At 38.6% G+C, this 19,528-nt stretch overlaps 1 protein-coding gene across 1 annotated transcript in view; it reads right to left on the bottom strand.

The window, feature by feature from the left end:
• Positions 1–19,528, bottom strand: part of FTCD (formimidoyltransferase cyclodeaminase) — a 258,515-nt gene that overhangs the window by 164,994 nt on the left and 73,993 nt on the right. Inside the window, exons 5-8 of the mRNA XM_044060511.1 lie at positions 18,007–18,186; positions 17,108–17,245; positions 5,250–5,381; positions 3,166–3,227 (exon numbers count right to left, since the gene is read on the bottom strand). Of these exons, the coding sequence (XP_043916446.1) occupies positions 3,166–3,227; positions 5,250–5,381; positions 17,108–17,245; positions 18,007–18,186 (512 nt within the window). The remainder of the gene's footprint in view (positions 1–3,165; positions 3,228–5,249; positions 5,382–17,107; positions 17,246–18,006; positions 18,187–19,528) is intronic.

The raw sequence follows: 19,528 nt of genomic DNA, 5'->3' as shown, positions 1-19,528 counted from the left end.
AACTACTTCCCAGGGTGTGGTCAATATGACAGTTACCAGAGGTGGATGACTTTCCAAAGGATACCATTATGCATTTCCTGCCATTTAAAGTTTTAGTCCATAGCTCTGGCACCAGTTTCAGCCCTTCCTGGAGGATATTTGTGTTTGTGGGCGATTTGATGGCAGCTACTAATTCGCAATCATCTGCAAATGATGTCAGCCAGAGGCCTTTGACACTGGCCTTGACTTAAGGGAAGTAAATGCCAAAATGGAGCAATCCCAGGACAGATATCTAAGGGACTCCATTTGTGGCTGGCCTCTTTGTAGGGGTAGACCAGCAATTCTAATTTCCTGGGTTCTGTCTAAGCCAGCTGGCTATCCACCAGGTGACAATTGCAAGGGTTTCAAAATTACACAAGTAAAGGAGTACTCATGGAAACTATGCACTCTTGTAGAAAGTTGGGGGAGGAGTCTAGCATACCTGCCATTAGGCACGTCTCAGTCTTGCAACAGAATGTTGCTTTAGTTATTTAGCCATCAACTGGTTACTTGCATCCTCTATTTCATGTAGGATGATGGTCACCAAAAAGCCCAGCAAATTTGACATAGGTGGGCAAATTCTTTATGAATCATAAGTGCATACATTGTCAATTTTCCCCATATAATGGCTAAAGCCCCGACTATGGCTCAGATAACCAGAGTTTGATTAGCATCTCAGGCACCTGTCGCAGCTTGAGAGGCAGGCACACAGCAGGTGTTCACTGCCAAAAAACTCAGGAGAAAGACAGTACTAGTGTCGTCACCAAGCCAGTGTAGCAGTCTCATTCCATCAGGGAGAGATTACGGTTCTCCACAATTACGCAGCATGCTTATCCTCCCAAGTAGGCAAGGGATTATGGCATACCTTCTACAGACTATGCCTTTCGCTAGCATGTTCATAGCTGTCTGGAGGGGCAGTTACCCAGGCAGCTATCACCCCTGTACTAGAGGCACTTTGTGTGGAATGAATGGGCAGAATCCATCTGTAGGAAGTTTAATGGTTAGTATGCATTGCAGAAAGCAAAAGCTCCAAGAAATAAGCATACGGAGCTCACCAGCATAACCAGAAACTGATGCAAAACTGATTGAGAAAAGACCCAACAGCTCCTAGTGTTACTTTTGAGGGAGAGCAGAGGGTATAAAAGCGTCTGATGACTTGGATTCTCCCACATTAGGGAATAGTGTTAGAATCTTGAATTTAAAAGAATTTCAATTGGGAATCAGATTAAGGCAACATCTTGCAAATCAAATCAAGTTTCAGGTATGCCTGTAAATTCCTCTCCTGAATGCTTAAAGGCACTTCAGAGACGAAGTGAATCAAAGCTTTATAGGGTTAGAAAAGTTTGAAAAGATTATACCTTTATCAATATAATTTTCATTTGAAGCAGGCTAGCCTTGAAGCAGAAAGTCCCAAGAAGATTTCTTAAGTATCTAGGACAAACTAGAATAAGAACTTTAAGGCGGCACAAACACATGAATGAGGACTAAGGCAGCACATAATTGCAACTTACTCTAAAAACACAAACTAATAGTCCCAGAGAACTTTGTGAAAAGACTGGAAAACCGAAAGTAACAGTTCCAAAAAAACAACAACTTTATTGGACAACCCCATGCCAAGCACTTTTGTCCTAATATATATATATATATATATATATATATATATATATATATATATATATATTTATATATATATATATATATATATATATATATATATATATATTTCAGTCTTTTCACATTTGAAGGAAGATGCCATATATATATATATATATATATATATATATATATATATATATATATATATATATATATATATATATATATATATATAGCTCTAGGTACAGCCCCATCTCAGAAAATATAACTCATGAAGGCAAGAACCTTCTCATTCAACCAGATAAAAACAATGAATCACAGAAATTGTTTGATTAGATGGGTCCTGCAGCTAAGATAGCAAAGTTTCTCAGGGTTAGGGTACGAGAGCAATCTAGTGTTGTAATTACATAAAGTGCTAGAGGAAGGATGCAGAATATATGTTACAATAAATGACAGCCACAGCAGGGCTAGCCATCCGGTGGTGTAAACCTGGGCTCTAGATTGTCACTGAAGTGACACCCACACCCCATGTGCAGAAATGTGGTAAAGGGGGCTGTGCATGGATGAAAAATAAGCACAGCAAGTTTCAATTCCCCATAAATTAAAAGCTTTATGCAATTTTTTTTTTTAAACTACAAGGGTTAATTAGTGATTTGTATTGAAGTAGAAATACCTTTAGGACTGTGCCCTGGTTGCTAGAACACCTAATTTTGTTGCATTAGAGAGAATTTACACTTATGTTCTTTCAAGCTCTTAAACGGTGGTATTCACAGGCATGGAGGAAATGGAAAAAGGCTGTTGTACATGTAAACTGCCTTTCTGGGTCAGAAGCCAGAAAGAGGTTTCCCTTCTTTAAAAGGCGATTTCCCTTCTTTAAAAGGCATAGCAAGGACAATCAGGATTAGATTTCTGGAAACGGACTTAAGAGGAAAGAATTCCAGGCTGTATGTCCAGCGAGACCTGTACATTTCTGGATCTGTGAAGTGCACCATGGTACCATAAGCACAGACTGACCTAGAATGTCCACAAGCCCCCCATTTCCTCATGTTAATTCTAGGATATGGATGGTCAAAATCAGATTTACTGTCCATGTACTATTGACTAGTAGCAAATCTAGATGCCCCAATACTTCATTTTTTTTCACTGGACTTGCAGAAAAAGCATGCCCTGTACAGGGTAGAAATGGTACAAGAGGGTAGCAATTCTAATATCTTGTGTCCTGGCAGTCATGGGTGAGAATCTTTCTGAATGCATCAAGAATACAAGTACTTTTCCTTTCAAAGGGACAGAACCTTTCTGGTTCCCAAAACAAAGTGAGAGCAAACCTCAGACTGGTTTGGCCTACTTTCACAAAACAAATTTGGTGCAGCACTGCATATAGAAACTCATGTTTTTTTAAGTGGGCAGGAAGTGCATCACTAGTTTAAAATGTTTCAACTCTCATTTAGTTAATTGGAAATCACATGCACAAAGTTGAACTGATCTAATGGGGAACTACATGTTATGCAGGTTTTACCTTTAGTCCATAAAGGTATATTTACAGATACTTACTCTATTATTCTCTCCTTAGGATTAAAAGGTGCCAGGGAATCCAGTCCAAGACGGCTAATCACCTAGAATAAAAAAAGTTCAACTCATGAAATTACTTGGAATAAACAGATTTCAAGTCTTCCTTGGCTAAAGCCTCTTGTAAAAAGCTAGTCAAGACCACCTTAGAGAGAATACTCAAATGTTCCTTCCTATCTCAACTAAAAATTCTTTAGCAGTAACAGGATAAAATATTCCATAAATGACACCAAATGCTAGCTGAAGAGTGCAATATAATTAACTTAATCTATTCACCAATTACAGAAAATTAAATAGAACTTTTTTCCAAGGCCTATAAGCACTCAACATCTGCCACTCAGTCCCTTCGCAACCTCTGACCCAAACATGGTATCAAAGGTCCTGATCAGTCCAATCTTTCATTATGCCCTAGACTTGGGCCTTGCAGCTAGAGATTTAGACCTTTCCCCAAAGCACCTGACTGCACCCCATGCAAGGTTTAAACTGATTAAACTTAGAAACCTTTATGGGGTTCCTATTAGACTGAAGAATGTGTCTTGGTCAAACTGAAAAGGCAGAATATCAAAGTGGCTTTTAAGCACTTTCCCTGGGAAAGTACTTGCTTGGCCGCTTTGTTACTTTGCCATTTTTGGCACTGTAGTGCGATCTGAGTTGGTATATTTAAAGTAGGGGGTGGGGGCACAGCCTCCCCCATATGGGGGGTGAAGCCCCCCACTTAATGCAATGTTTAAAGTGTTTTTTTTGTTGGAACAGCAATTTATTTCCCTTTGTTCAGTGAATATAGACCCCCCCTTTATGCAGGTTCCAGGACAGCAAATTAACCCAACAGTAAAACTCATAATACAATAAAAACATTTTTGCTAGACAGATGTGAAGTATACCAGGAATCAGTTATTGGTCCCCATTTCAATTTATGACCATCTCTGTCTACTCTGTTCATGACCACCACAAGTTTTCCGGATATGAAAGGTGCTTCTTAAATGGCAGCCTTTCAACATTGAGATCACCCTTCCCCAAAGGGAGACTGTTGGAAGGCAATGCACATCCAAAAGTGGCCTAATTTTGTTAGGTTCCTCCTCCCCTATAATAACTTTGGCAGGGCAGATAGCATTTGTGCATTTCCTATGGCAGCAGTCATTCCCATGAAGGAGAGTTGGAAGGGAAATGCACAGCCTAGAAGTGGCTTTTCTGTGACTCCAGAGGGAAAACTTAAGTGGTGTACAGTATAGTATTTACAGGATACAGGGCTTAAGTTGTCAGCTTGCCCATAGCTGCAGAATTGCCCATCCACTTTTAGACTGCTGGGAGAGCTGCCCCCCCCCCCCAAACACAGATCAACTACAAGCTAGTTGGGAAGCTACTACTTTTAATTGGCCAGAATTGCCACAACACACAACTGCTACCCATTTTTTAGTACAAAGGCTTGCTATAAACATGAATAGAAACCCTTTCTTTCGGCTTTTCCCGGTTAGGAGTCGCCACAGCAGATCTGTCTGCTCATGATTGGCAGTGGAGTTTTATGTAGAGTTGCCAGCCTGGTGCCCAACCTTCCACAGAAGGCACACATACCCAGGGCCAATTTAGAGAGAGTGTCCAATCCACCTACTGCATATGTCTTTGGGATGTGGGAGGAAACCGGAGCACCTGGAAGAAACCCACACGACCACAGGGATGACATGTAGACTCTGCACAGAAGGCACCCCAGCTGAGAATCAAACTTAAGAACCTCTTGCTGTGAGGTGGCAATGCTAACCACTGCACCACCATAGCCGCCCCATGAATAGAAACTCTTTAAAGAAAAATGTTCCTGCGCCAAAAATTACATTTTCTGCTGTCCTTTTTGCGATTAATCCTAATTAAAATTCCAGTTCTTCAGAATCTGAGACCTATTTGCCTTTTACTGGGAAGTCCATTATTGGTTACAACTGAACTTCAGGATTTCACAGTGTATTAAAAAAAATTGCATTCCTATTGTGTTTCCCCTCTGAAGTTTCTGTAGGACGTCGCCTGCTTAACTCTGTAAACTCTGGACAGCAGGCCGTACATTAAATGAAGCCAGACGTACTTACCAGACGGACTTTATGTTCCTCCTCCAAGAGGAAAAGATTCTCTTTCTGCATATAGAAGTCGGCAGAGTCTAATATTGCTTGGAGTGGCAGAAGGCCAACAATCTGTGAGCCCACCACAGGTAGAGTCAGTTCCTGCAAGAAAAATATAGTAGTGGGGAAATGTTTCCTGCATTTGTTCTTGTAGTAGAGAGTTACTATCCAAACTAGAATAAATACATTGACAAATGTGTTTTTTTTACTTCTCTTAAATTCTGAAAGAATTAAAAATGTGCATGTCCAACAAGCTATCATACCCCTTCCTACCACATTCCCATTTACTTTAGAGCCTTGTCAATTTTTTTTGATACTGAAGTTTTGGTAAATCAGAATCTAGAAATCTGTCCATCTTTTGCGATCAGACCTTTTCATATTTTTCACAAACCTCAGTCTTGACCATTCCATGGAAGATAGCAGCCCTGCTACTTTTTTTTCTAGCACATTACCTCGAATATTTCTCCACCTTTAGACAATTTGGCACAGGAATCTTCAACCACCCTTTTTTGGGTCCAGTCAACCTTACCTTGATTTTTATATTGAAAGCAAGGTCCCAACATTGCTTTGTAGTTTGAGGGTTAAAGAAAATCTTTTGCACAAAGGTCTCTGAACACTGAAAATTTGATGATCAGCAGTATCTGCTCATCTTGGATGAACTTAAGCCTAAAGCCTCATAAGGGAAGGGAACAAGCCCATCTGCGCAATCCAAACATATTCACTTTTGAACACTTTCTATATCTATGTTAGATTTATGGTTTCATGTAACCCAGACAAGTTATTCTGTGATCAATGTTGTACCCTAGCAAACAAAAAGCTAAGATAACTATACATACAAGTGTTTAACTAGGACTGTAAAGCCCACCTTGTGTTCTCAGGGGAATGGGATGCTACAAGATTACTTAAGATGCAACAAAATATCTTTGCCATTGGCCTTGTGAATAAACCCTTCAAACTGTTATGCTCGACCAAAACACAGTTTAAGCTTCAAATTTGGTACAACAGATAGCATCCAGTAATTTATACAAAAAGATAAATTAAATGTACTCAGGGGATATAAATAAATGAAACACTGAAAATATAACAAAAGGTTGGAAAAATAGAATCTTTAGATAATTAGATGAACTGATAGAAATCAGAGGTTGAAATCAAGAAAAAGGTTGACTGAATATACAAGGCTTCAAAACCTCTTTCAAAGATTTGAACAGATTGCACAGAGAAAACCTGAGTTTTTCTGCTGTACCAGAAAAAGCAAGACAATTTTATGAAACCACAAATAAGCAACTGAACTGGTTTTCAACAGCAAGATTTGTTAATGGAAAAGGCAGAGTGTACACTCCAAACCTGACCATGAGAAAGCACCCTAGATTAGTAAATTTGCAATCAGACCAGCAAAAGACTGGATCCTGACAAACTGTGGCAGAAAGAAAAGTAATAAAATCAGAGGCAGATGTGGTTGTAGAAAATGCTTACTGTAGGCAAGTGTAGAGCCTAAAATAAGAAAACAAGACAGCCTGTAGAGGTATTTCAGAAATTATGAAAATTTGTATAAAGAAAATTGAAGGCAAGTAGTTAAGGCTCAACTAAAACAGCCAAGATAAGAGGGAGATAAAGATAGTGATGTGATAACAGTGATGTATAATCACTCTGTTGGAAAGTCTCCAGGAGCAGAAGGCATTCCTGTGGAAGTCTAGAAGTTGAGGGAAGACCGTGAAAGATCAGAGATCCTGCTATTGTACAGTATTTTGGCATGGGAAGTGCAAACATCTTGGAAGAAAGCTGTAGTGGCTGCATTACCTGAAGACTGCAAAGGCCCACCAGACCCAGGTTCATGTAAATCCATTGCCATTTTAAACTAAGTATTTCTATACTAAAAATGGCAAAATTGACATTCGACAGCCTTACAGAAAAATGATCATCCAGAGGGAAGCAGAATTTAAGAAAATATGGCTGCTGTTGGCGGGTCTTGATGCAGAGAAAATTTGACAAAGATGAGATTTTAGGGGAAGGGCAATGGAAACATTTGCATTCCCTGATACAATAAAGGTCAATTAGGAGGATATGTGACGAATCTGAGGAAACTAAAGTAGGCGGGTTACTCTTAAGTTGTGTTTTAACAGAGAAAACCATGCAAGGTTATCCTCTTTCCTCTTATTCACTTTATATTTAGAGCCATTTGCAAAAAAAATAAGGAACTCTTATTCAAGGATGCAATTTATATCATGAAAAATTTGCTCTTTGCAGAAATTATTAGTACCTGATAAAATCCAGAAAGTGTTTTGAAACATTCAAGACTTGCTGGAATATAAACTTAGACAATAAAACAGACTATAGTAGTAAATTGTGCAGTCAGATGAATTGGCTCAGCAGCCATATTTATGGAGACACAATGAGATGACGTACTTGGGAGCATGGATTGAAGAGACTAAAACAAGGACAAAAACTGGAAACTCATGTTTATGGACAGATAGCAAGATACAAGCAGTGAAAATTTAGTCCCTTTAGCTTAACATGCATGTCAGGCATATTAACCAAAGGAGAATTTGTGAACAATTAGAAATGAAGGAATTTATCTGGGACAGAATAAGGACAAGAGCGGGGTGGGATAGCTGATCCTTCCAATAGAACAAGGTGGCTTGGGATTACCGGATTTGAAGGGATATTTTAGAGCTACACAGTTAAGGGTCATACAACAGAGGGCTTAATTCAAAGTGAAAAGGATTATGATTAAGTGTATGTGGGGGCGGGTTCAAGAAATGAGTGAGATGTTTAGATTCATGAAGCATCCGAAAAGTATTTTAAGAACCAAGCCAACATGAGACTGATTAAAGGCAATTTTGCCAATAAGGATGACTGCAACTAGGGATACAGAAAATAGGCAACAGGGGGCTGGAATTTACTGGAGAAAACTGGCAATGGAATCAAGGTAGTGGGAGCAAATAACTAGAGGGGGAAGGTAATAGAGGGGTACAGCCAAGATGACATTTGGAACTGCAGGCTACACACTGCCTTCCCTACCAGTGATGGATATCCATGCATAGGGGAAGAGAAAGGGATAGGGGAATCCCAAGTGAAAGACCTCCTCTAATTTCATCCAGCAACATTCACTGGGCTTCAGAATAAAGCCAGACACATTCCTTATAAAACTAAAATTCATCACATTAAGTCACCTGGTCTAAAAAAAATCACATGATCATTGGAAACAAACATGGTCATTTAGTCTAGGTTAATTACAGCATTTTATGTAGGCATGACCACTAGAAAACTGGGAGAGAGTTGAACATTTATAGCCCATTAAATGTGGCAACAGTAATAACGCACTTTTTGCACATTCCCAAATGTGCAATGGTTAAAGTTTTTTTCCTAATTTTAGATCTACCATTTGACAGAAAGGGGGATTCTAAAAGTCTCCCAGAAACTAGGGAGTCCGTGACCGCTCAGGTTAGGGGCAGCCAAAAACTTGTCTTAAAATTTGATAACATATTTATTTAATCCATGTTATTGAAAAAAAATAACTGGAAAATTAGCTGGATATCATATTTTAATACCATTTAATATACTTTGTGGCATTCTATAGTACTGTATTTGGAGTCTTTTTTGTAATATGCAAACTATGTTTGATTGCACCATGGACTGTACTTAAATGCAATGGTTTTAGTGAATGACTACACTGAATATACTGAAGTAGATGATAAAACTTCAATAGATACTGTATTTTTTATTTTTGTTTGTGCTATATTAAAGAAAATAACTTCTTCTGCAAGTGTCTTGGATTATTGATTGTGTAACTTTTAGATAATGTAATAAATCAACTGTGTGATTAAATTCATCTCAAGGAAGGTTTCCATTGATCATGTAATTCTGTTAGACCATGTGACTTAATCATGCAATTAATTTTAGCCTTGCATGGATGGTTTCTAATGGTTTTATTCATTCTGAAGTCTGGTGGATGTTACTGGATGAAAACATTACAATATTACACTAGTGTTACGCCTATGTTTTGCTTACCCCCACTGGGTTTTCGGTGGTTTGAAGATTTTAGAAATTCCAGAGTACTGTCAGAAATATCAGGTGAGCAAATGGCTAATTAAGGATAGGAATCTTTTACAGGACTCTAACTAGGGCACAGGATCCAAATTGCCAAAACATACTAAGGGTTTGTTGCGTTTAATTCTATTGGCTGTCAAAAAAATCAATTACTAGAAAACGGAAATCAAAGTCTAAACCAACTGCATTTGAAGTATTGATCATCAGAAATAAAAACTGAAAGAGGGCTATTGGAAATTATGGCAACAGTATATGCAGAATAATGTTAAGGAAGATTGAGGTTTAAAAGAAAGCAGGATCTGAGCAATGTAATGTTGGACTGAAAGTTTTAACCTGCTGTTACATATAATGTGAAATAAAATAAACCCTATAAGAATTTTTTCTGTTAATGCACATTTGCCTATGTTTAAGTGATATTTAATAAACTATTATTACAAGGAAAACCTTAAAGCCACTCTACAACCAGTATTGTCAATGACATCCTGTGTAAAAAGCAGATCAAGAGCTGCACATGAGAATATAACAGCAATTCAGTTTAAACTTCTCCACTTAGTGTGAACAGACTTGGGTGGGTTTTGGAAAAGTGTTAGATTCAGTGCACAAGGTACTAGATTCATTCTACAATCTATTGAGAGACTAACACTGAAATCAGATGCTATAATAGAAGTCTTAAGACAATGAATGTATTGCATAAATAAGTACACATCTTTGAATAAAAATGGAGGCCTTTTAAGCCAAGCCAGAAATTATAGATTTTGTTAGTAAAACTATTAAATTTTAGGCCCAAATCACAAGTTGTTCCTTTATAGGTTCATACTAGGCTACCTGCCCTAGGGCATTTATAAGCCTAGCCAGAGTGTGTGGCTTTCACCACCCCTTAGGATGAGAATACTACGCCCATTTAGGGTTTAGTTTACTGTGCCTCTGTCTAGTAGAGGCACAGAGATGACACCCGGGGTAAACCTACGATCTCCCATCTACTCGTCAAGATTTCTCTTGAATAGGGTTAGTGAGGGGCTCTAACAGTTAGTGAGGGGCTCTAACATGGATTGGGATTCTGTTAGAGTGTAGGGAGCCTCTGGGTTATGAATCTGTCCCTCCAGCAAGTCCTATTTATTTCTGTATTGAGGTTCAAGTGTCTTGCTCTCGCGGCTCTGATGGATTTGGATTTTCTGAGGTGGAGCATGTCCATTAATTCCAGATTGGACATGGCCTTGTACGTCAGGCACAGATCACCTCTGAATAGGCGGTATGCGACTGAATAGAGCTGGAGCCTCTTCAGTCGGGCAGCATATGACATATGTTTGAGACCCTTTATCCTCTTGGTGAGGAACTTTTGGGTCTTTCCAACTGCTGCAGGTGTCGGGTAAGATACATCCCAAATGGGGCATTGCACTCAATCATTGGCCTGAGAAGAGTACAGGGGCACAATGGCCTCTCAATCTAGATGTGAATCCCTTCATAAGGTGGGCAATATAGAAGGTCTTCCTAATCACTTTGGCAATGTGAGTGTCAAATGAGTCGTGCACAGTTTACAAAGGTAGCACACACTTTCCAATGCATATCAGCATTTCCATGTGAATACAACACTCAGAGCAACACTGCAGAATGTCAGCACACCACATACAATATTCAAACATTGAATATTAGGTAAAATACAGCATCACACCAACAAACACTGGCAGGACTATCAGGCGAATGGTTAATGCAACACCTAGTTAAATACAGGACACTAAATGCACACTGATAAATGCAACATGCAAGTACATTTTGTGATGCATACACCACTAGTGGTATCCAGACGTAGTGTTAAAATGTCCAGCAAGCATTACACAGCTATCCTTGCCCCATACTATACCACATCAGCTTTGATTGCATGGAATGTTCTACTGGTCTCACAATAGAAAATCAAATGTAAGGCCATATAGTGGCTCAAAAGTCAAAGCCTGTCCTCCGAAAAACAAATAGTCTTTGTTGTCTGTAAAGCTGACAAAGCTTCTAGACTGCACGTTACCTGTGCATGGTACAGAACTGAACAAAGTGATCCAAAGATATAGCTTGATTGCAGACTTAAATGCATCTCTGGACAATCTGCAGTATACTTGGGTAAAAGCTAGCCCAAGATATCAGGACTATTGGCAACAACCCCCAAACTGGAACATCAGTATCAAGTTTTCTAACCAGATAGCATAACAGGCCCTCCCATCTACAACATTTCTGTGGTATATAGAAAATCCTACTTATCCCTCATGGTATCTCATCCAGGTCCTTAGAAGTTAGTTTCACTTTATTTACCCCTCATTAGACCAGTCACTGAATATAGTGCACCCCTCAGCACATACCTCACCAAGCGCTTCAACTGGAGATACCGCTGTTTTCACACCAAAAATCTTTCAAATCTCAGTACCATTAGCCAACTCTTATGGTTTGCTTTTGTTTACCAGGATAGTCCACTGTGCCAACAGAACCCATTTTCAGTTGAGGCCCAAGGAGAAAGCTCCATGATACAAGAGATTACAATTTAGGTTTACAAACGTTAAGCAATTGGATTGCAAATAAATTACAAACAGGAGTAGTACAAGTTTTAAATCACAATCATAGTCAAGTTATAATTTTATGCAATCAGTACAAGTTGAAGGGACATTTGTTAGTAAGAGTTCTAAATACAGTGGTGCCACTAATACAGGTCACTAGGGGAATAGGATGAGTGGAGGAGATATGGGGCCTTAGTGCAAGTACATTTCCAGCATGAGGAAGTGTGGAAATTGAGAAATTTTAAAATGAGGGGTTTTGTATTGATCTAATGGTTAGAGGCAAGGCATTCCAATTTTAGCTATTGCACAAGAGTAGCTAGCCAGGAAGATTAGGTTTATGGTCCTGTAGTAGTTTGAGCCCCTGATCCAAGGACCTATCTGGGTGGTAGTGGCTGAATATTGTGTCTACTTCAAAACAGTGAAATCTCAATGTTGAAATTCAGAGAGACCATAACACTGAAACTTCAAAACACAAAACCCAAACCAATGAAACTTCAGAACACAAACTCAGCTTCATAACACTGAAAACTACATTGCACATGTAAATAAGATCCCCTCCACCTATAACACCTAACAAACACTTTCTACATTTATAGAGGGGCAAGCCCCCCTGCACCCTCCATGTGAGGGGAAAAAAAAAGTTACATTTCCTAACCTCACTGTATCGAGGGAGTTTAAGAGGAGGGGATCTTGTTGCATTGTAGTTCAGTGTTTTGGGATTTCAGCGTTTTGGGATTTCAGCGTTTTGGGATTTCAGCGTTTTGGGATTTCAGCGTTTTGGGATTTCAGCGTTTTGGGATTTCAGCGTTTTGGGATTTCAGTGTTTTGGGATTTCAGTGTTTTGAACTAGACCCTGAATGTTGAGCTTGGGGCAGGACAGTCTTGGGGTCTAAAGAGTATTTTATAAGTAGTGGTTATTTGCAGGTAGGAGAGGCAGTTCTAGCCAACTTAGTGAACAATACAGTGGTGGGTGGAGTATTTGGAGTTGGTTGCAAATGCAATACAGTGATGGGTGGAGTATTTGGAGTTGGTTGCAAATGCGGCTATTTTACTAAAAAAAATGTAATGCACATGGGACAGAAATTCTGAATAAAGCCAGTCATTGCACAACAGAAGAATTTTGTGACAAGTTTTATACTTAAACACAGCTATTAAAGTCACCCAAAAACAGGTTATTTTAGGTGATCTGCCATTAAACAGACATGGGAAAAATCCCATAGCCAAGTAAAAAATCACCAAATTGTCTGATGGGCAAATTTTGTTCCTGACAAAGGATTTTTCAAAATAGTTGGCTATGTTTGGACTGTGGGCCATATGAAATCTAAAGAGGCCTACCCAGATACATTCCTCAACCTTCAGCACTGAAGCCAGTCAAGATGAAGTAGCCAAATACGAGCCAAAATCTTAGCCAGACTCTGGTTATAAACACCAGATCAATCCTTGGAACAAGGCAGAAGCTATACTCCATTTTGTGTGTATTGTTGGGGTATTTCAGTGACCAGAGCAAGGTCATAAAAGCACATGTGCTGTACCCAAATTCTAAATAGACAAGCTTCCTACATGTTAAACCTGAGGCAGGGAGAGCGTGTTCAACCTATTTTAACTCTGGAAAGCAGGTGTCAGCATTCGACACTCCTTATCCACACTCAGTCTGCAACACCTGAACTCAGCACCCCTTCCCTGCCCACGGACCTCCTGATTGCTATAACACAATCCATTGGTAACTGGAAAGCTGTCAACAATAAGGCGATTCCTAACATTATGGATTTTCAAAGACTAATACTGCACTAATCTGCTAGAGATAATTTTAAAGTCCATGTATGAATTGGCAACCATAGAGACACGGCAGAGACTATAATATAAATAAATCAAACAAAAGCAATACTGGTAAGTGCTTTTTCACCCTGTAGGTGCTTCTTCAGACCATATAAAAAAGTCCAAAACAAATATACAATAAAACACATGGCATAAAAAAGTATCAGAATATATAAATTAAAATCAATGAACCAAACCTCAGTTTCAAAATTGGTTTAATAGAGACACTACCATTTAAACCACAGTTTATCCACCTGGAATTTAGTGATCCAGTTTAATTCCCTCCTTTCTGTGGAATTCTTAGTCACCCCAGTGACCCAAAATCAGACGGCCAAACCCTTGAGATCTGGTACAATGACATACACCACTGAGCTACTCTACCCCACTCTTAGAAAACGGAGTTTAGACATCAATATGGTGCTAAGTTACGGGAATAAATTTGCAGATGGTTGAGCGAAAAACAAGATGAAAACAGCCATTTGGTAACAGATGGAAAGCTGCTATTGCTGTAGTTCATATGTAACGATTGTATGAAATCCTAGGAGTTGTGGGTAGCACAACTATAGTATCATGTACTAACCTGAAAATATGGAATCAGGTCTTTGGGTACCATACTTCTAGTAAACACTCATTCAGGTTACTTGGTACTTAGTTTATCTAAGTCAATGCACAGAACTGTTTCCCCAAATGCTGACAGCAGCAGTGCTGGAGTTAGTGAGGTTACAGACCTCACCATATGGTGAAAGTGGATTCCTCTCGCAGCTTTTCCCTACTTTACTAGTATGAATGATATAAATTACTTTACTACCAATATATCACAGAAAAGGGGACATAAAAGTTGATTCAAGATTAAGGATCAGTACTTGAGAGTACAGTCAAGAGCTGAATAAGTTTAGCATTTAATTTGCCATTCATATTCTGAGAGTTCACATTCATAAAGTACAGTCCAGTGAGCAAGCTTCGATCCACACCATAATCCCACAGGATCCTCCCTCCTAAACGAGGAAATATTTTCTTAAAATTTTCCTTTACAAAAGTAAACATCCTTAAATATGATCAACCATCAATAGTTGTACATGTGTGATCTCAAATAGCTAGAGAGCAGCTATACATTACATACAAAACACTTTTGCTGCCCGTTTCAGTTCTGTAAACCCTTTCAAACCAGTGTGTGCATACCCTGCATACAATTTGTGCAAATTGTATTCTGCCTTTTGTCCCAGATTCAAACAGCAAAAAATCCACAATTTTTTTTAAACAAAAGTTAACCAATTGGTGTCATTTCTTTGACCATCTTGAAGTGCTTAACAAGGATGTACCGATTACCATCCCCTAAAGTATATATATTGCTAAAAAAAATGGAGCCCATTCCACAAACCAGTTCCAAATTTGACATTTGTTTACTGGGAAAGTCCATTGGAGATATCCCATTTTCAGTGAATGCCGGACATATGATTACAGTTAAAGTTAAATTCTTCTGTATTAAACTTTGTATTAAGTAAAAATTCAGCTTCACTTCATACAAAGTGAACCTATACATACATAGTACAAATACATGGACAACTATAAACAAATTAAAAATGGTCAATAGATAAAGTATTCAGAAGTTGCACAGTGATGACATTACACACTCTTTGGAACAGAGATTACTAGATATGGCCTAGGCAAAAATATATTTGATCTTTAACAGATTTTATTAATTCCTTCTCTGAACAGTGTATGCTGGTGGTGGAAGGAGGGAAGGACCATTTCAGCTTGGGGTAGTCCAGGAGCACAGCCAGTATATGAAGTTGGGCAGGTTAGCAGTAGCTCTAATTTGGCAAGGGATAGAATTCGTTTTTTGTGTACAAGAGGAGACTTCGTACTGAGGATTTGCGGGCTTTATATATGCCAAGGTAATGTTGTTCATTAGATCAAGTAGTCTATTAGAAAATAGGAGTGGAGAACAGAAGTAAAAGCAGAGCAGTCATTGGCCTTGTGGAAAGTGTGGAGATGAATTGTACATAAACTAAAATGGCGAGGCAATTCAAGCCAATTCAAAGCCTCAAGGACAATACAGTGGTGGCTGCAATATTGTTTGGCAAATTTTGCAACCTTAAAAATAAGCTGGAGGCACGCTATATAACTATATCCTGAAAGCTAGTTATAATGGCTGCATGTACAAGAGATGGGAGAAGGTAGGCATTGAGAGTGGTTTCAGTGGTGTTGCTTAGCAATTCTTTATGCCTGTAGAGCATTCCTAATTTTTAGAAAGTTTGTTTTCACCATGCAGATCAAAATAAAGGTAATTATCTGTACTCCAAGAAGTTTGTATGGGAAACTACTTCAGTTTTGGTTACTGAAAAGATTTCTAAAATTTGCTTTATCCGGCATATGATTTGAGTAAAAGATAACCGCAACTTTTTTTTTTTTTTTTTTTTAGGGATTAGTAGTAGCTGGCCATTATGAAGCCATTTCAACTGAGGAAAAACTACTGCAGAATATGGACGCATTGATGCATACAAGTCTAGAATTATCAGCATATTGTACAAGAAAGGCTGGACATGTGGATGTATAGAGGTCATGGATAAAGAAATTAAAGAAGGGTGGAAGAATAGAGCCTTGGGGGTACACCAGGGGAGACTTGCAGTTATGAGGACAGAGTATTCTGACATTTCACAGACCGGAGCCTGCCAGTTTAATTACTGAATCACAGTATAAAAAAGGGATAGTCCAAGCAGAGCTGATACAGAAGTTTAGGGTGAAACTGTATTGAAAAATTTGACAGTCAAAGAATAAGGAGAAAAGTTTTCCAGAGTCCCTATATTTGGTTATGGTCTCAGTAAATGATAGGACAGTAATTGTGCATCTGCTGGATGTCAAGAGATGTGCTTGTAGAAGATGGAGGAGTTGCTTATGAATACATCTTTCAAGAATATTTGAGAGATGATAATGTTGCAATAGGCCAAAATTTAAATCAGCAGAGAAGTCACCTTTATGAAGAGGGAGACTATAGTATTTGTTCCATATTGAGGGTGCGTAGTATTTGTTCCATATTGAGGGTGCGTAGGATTTAGATATTCATCTTTTGATAAGGACAGAAATTGGGCATGCTATGCCATCAGCAACTATCGTTAGGTATTTAGGTATTCAGGTGGGAGGTAATCAGCTGCAGCAGGGCAGGAGTGCAAGTAGAAGTTTATCATTGATGTGGACATGGGTCCCAAGGGGAAAGTGTAAGCAAAAGAGTAAATTAAGTTCAGGTAGGAATGCTGGGGGGGGGGGATTAAAGGAAGTGGTAGTGTGTACGGTGTTTTACAAAATGCTGATTTCAAATAAGTGATCAAAGACAAAAAAATGTGATAATCTCCATAAGGCAGCAAGATATAAAACCAAACAATCATGCTCTGTAGAGTCACAATCCAAAGACCTTTTAACCGTTCTGCTACTCACCTTTGCATCCTTGCATACCTCTTCATAAACAGCATGCAAAGGGGTCACTTCAAAATCTAGTAGATTAGTTGACACCTGTGCTAAGTTGGCTTCATCTAGGTACCATCCCATTCCCTGGACTTTCTTCAAACGACCAGGCTGTAAATCGAAAAGTCTGGTCAAATTTACTTCAATATGCAGTACGTCACAAAGACAAGTTACTAGAATATTCATAAAAAGAAACTGGTAGCACAGCTGCTGCTTTTAACAGTCCTTGGTTGCACTCACCCAAGTCTGCATTCAAGATGCACGAATCCTTTAATCATTCCTACCTAGCATGGGTGGCAAACTCTAAACTTGGTAAACATACTGTTCAGTGCCCAGTGTTCCCTCTTCAAAAGTATTGAATTTCCTTGCATTAAAAATGCAGTACTGGATTAAACATAGAAGCCAGTTTCACTACCAAATTAGAGATTTAACAGAAGTCACTTCATTATTTCAATACTGCAGCTAAACGCACAAAGAAAATATTCATCCATAGTATAACACACCCACCTCCACCCCACTACAAGCTAGAGATGGGCGGACTGCTACATTCCCATCAACCAGTGTCATGTACCAGTATATGGACCCAATCAGGACAGTCACATAAAGCTTGCCTCCCAAGTAATTGCTTACCACTTCAACTGGTTAGCATTAGTTTAAGTCCCCTACAGTGCCTATATTAGCAGAAGGTCTTTAAAAGCAAAACTAGCATGTGTACATTTTGCAACATATGCCAAATTATACAAAGAATTAAAGGAGTTCCATAATTGTTACAACTTTAACATTCCAAACTGATCTTTTGCCTCCTTTATCCAGAGTTTACAATACTTGCACTCTAACTTTATAGTGAACATTAGTAGCAGAGCTTTGCTTACCTCGTCTTTACTGCGGCCTTGTTCTCGAATATTCAGAGCAATCCTATGTGCTAGTTCCTTGGTAGTAAGTAGGTTCACATTATATGCAATAAGGAATTTTCTTGCCCCAGATGCAGTAGCTCCCCAGGATGACACAAAGCTGGTTGGCCCAAAATCAGGTACCCACTCTGGCTTTTTAAACTGAAATTAAAAATTAGATTACGAAACCTTTAGTGCTAGTATTGGTTTGCTTGGCTCAGGTTCAGACTCCTATGGACATTTCAGTTATGGGCAAGGTTAAGTCAAATCTAAAATACTTAAAATCATGAATTGCATACAAATGCACTTACAGCAATCTATACGAAGTTGTGATGCAACATACAGAACTGCACAGACTGGGATTTCTGAATAGGATTCAGTACATTTAACAACTTCAGTGAAATCTCTTAACAGATTAAGGCAAATACAGTACAATACTTTCATATATAATAAGTCATGCTCAAAGTTGTACATACCCACATTAAATATATGCATGCAATGCATTTGAAGGTGGGAAGGAATTTTCCGTATTCAGTAATATGCATGTTTTGAATGAAGATTATGCAATAACAGGTTTAAAATGTCTACTTGAGACCACAGCATTTCAGTATTTAATATTGCAATTTTGCAATAACTGGCATCCTTACAATTGAAGCACATAAAACAATTGCGTTGGAAGGTAATGGCAATATGCTTACCAGTACAGGTAAATGATTTGGTTCCAGCAGTGCTAAATCTGTTTTTCACATTTATAAAAATACTATATGTTCTATTGCAGGACAATCTTGTCCTGCTGAATTAGGTGGAGTTTAGTGGGTGTATTTCTACAATATGGAGAACTATATTTTTCATTGAAAACTGCTTTAAACATGACCATAGCAGCTAGGTCAAAATTAATTCCTTCAGGATAAAAGTTAACTACTTCCAGATCCTGCTCTGATATAACCATACTTGGAAGGGTTGTGTCCAGAGTGACAAAAATTCTGTTTCAGATGGTCGTTGCATTATGCTTTATCTGTTGGGATATGCAAGGCTTTCTTTCGAAGAGACTCCTTTCTTTCTGTACCCATACCCTTATATCCACCCTGAAATCTCGGGCCTTATTTAGCAGGATGATCACTCATTAAGATCTCCACTTAACATTTTCTGTAGTAATAATGCAATGCTGCAAATGTATAAAAAGCTTGAAAGAAAGAGAGTGCATTTTAAAATGAGAATTGCAACATGATTTTTTTAAACAAGGGATACCAATGATAGTATGGGTTAATGCAAGTAGGATTTTTTTTTTTTTTTAAATGACAAAGACCCACAAATTGCATATTGAAGATAAGCCTTCAAGTAATGCATGCTTACATATACTTGCATAATTGAAGCCTTCTGTACATACCAAAATTCTGCAGTAAGAACGCATTGTAATCATGAGTGATAAACATGAGAAATTTCCTTCCCCGCCTCCATGTGACCTTGTACACAGTTCCCCTACCCATTCCCAAATGCACCCATT

The sequence above is a fragment of the Protopterus annectens genome, chromosome 2.part0 (assembly GCF_019279795.1).
Source record: "Protopterus annectens isolate FY-2018-M chromosome 2.part0, PAN1.0, whole genome shotgun sequence".
Taxonomy (NCBI): domain Eukaryota; kingdom Metazoa; phylum Chordata; order Ceratodontiformes; family Protopteridae; genus Protopterus; species Protopterus annectens.
Note: the sequence above shows the minus strand (reverse complement) of the source record. Positions and strands in the feature narration are given on the sequence as shown.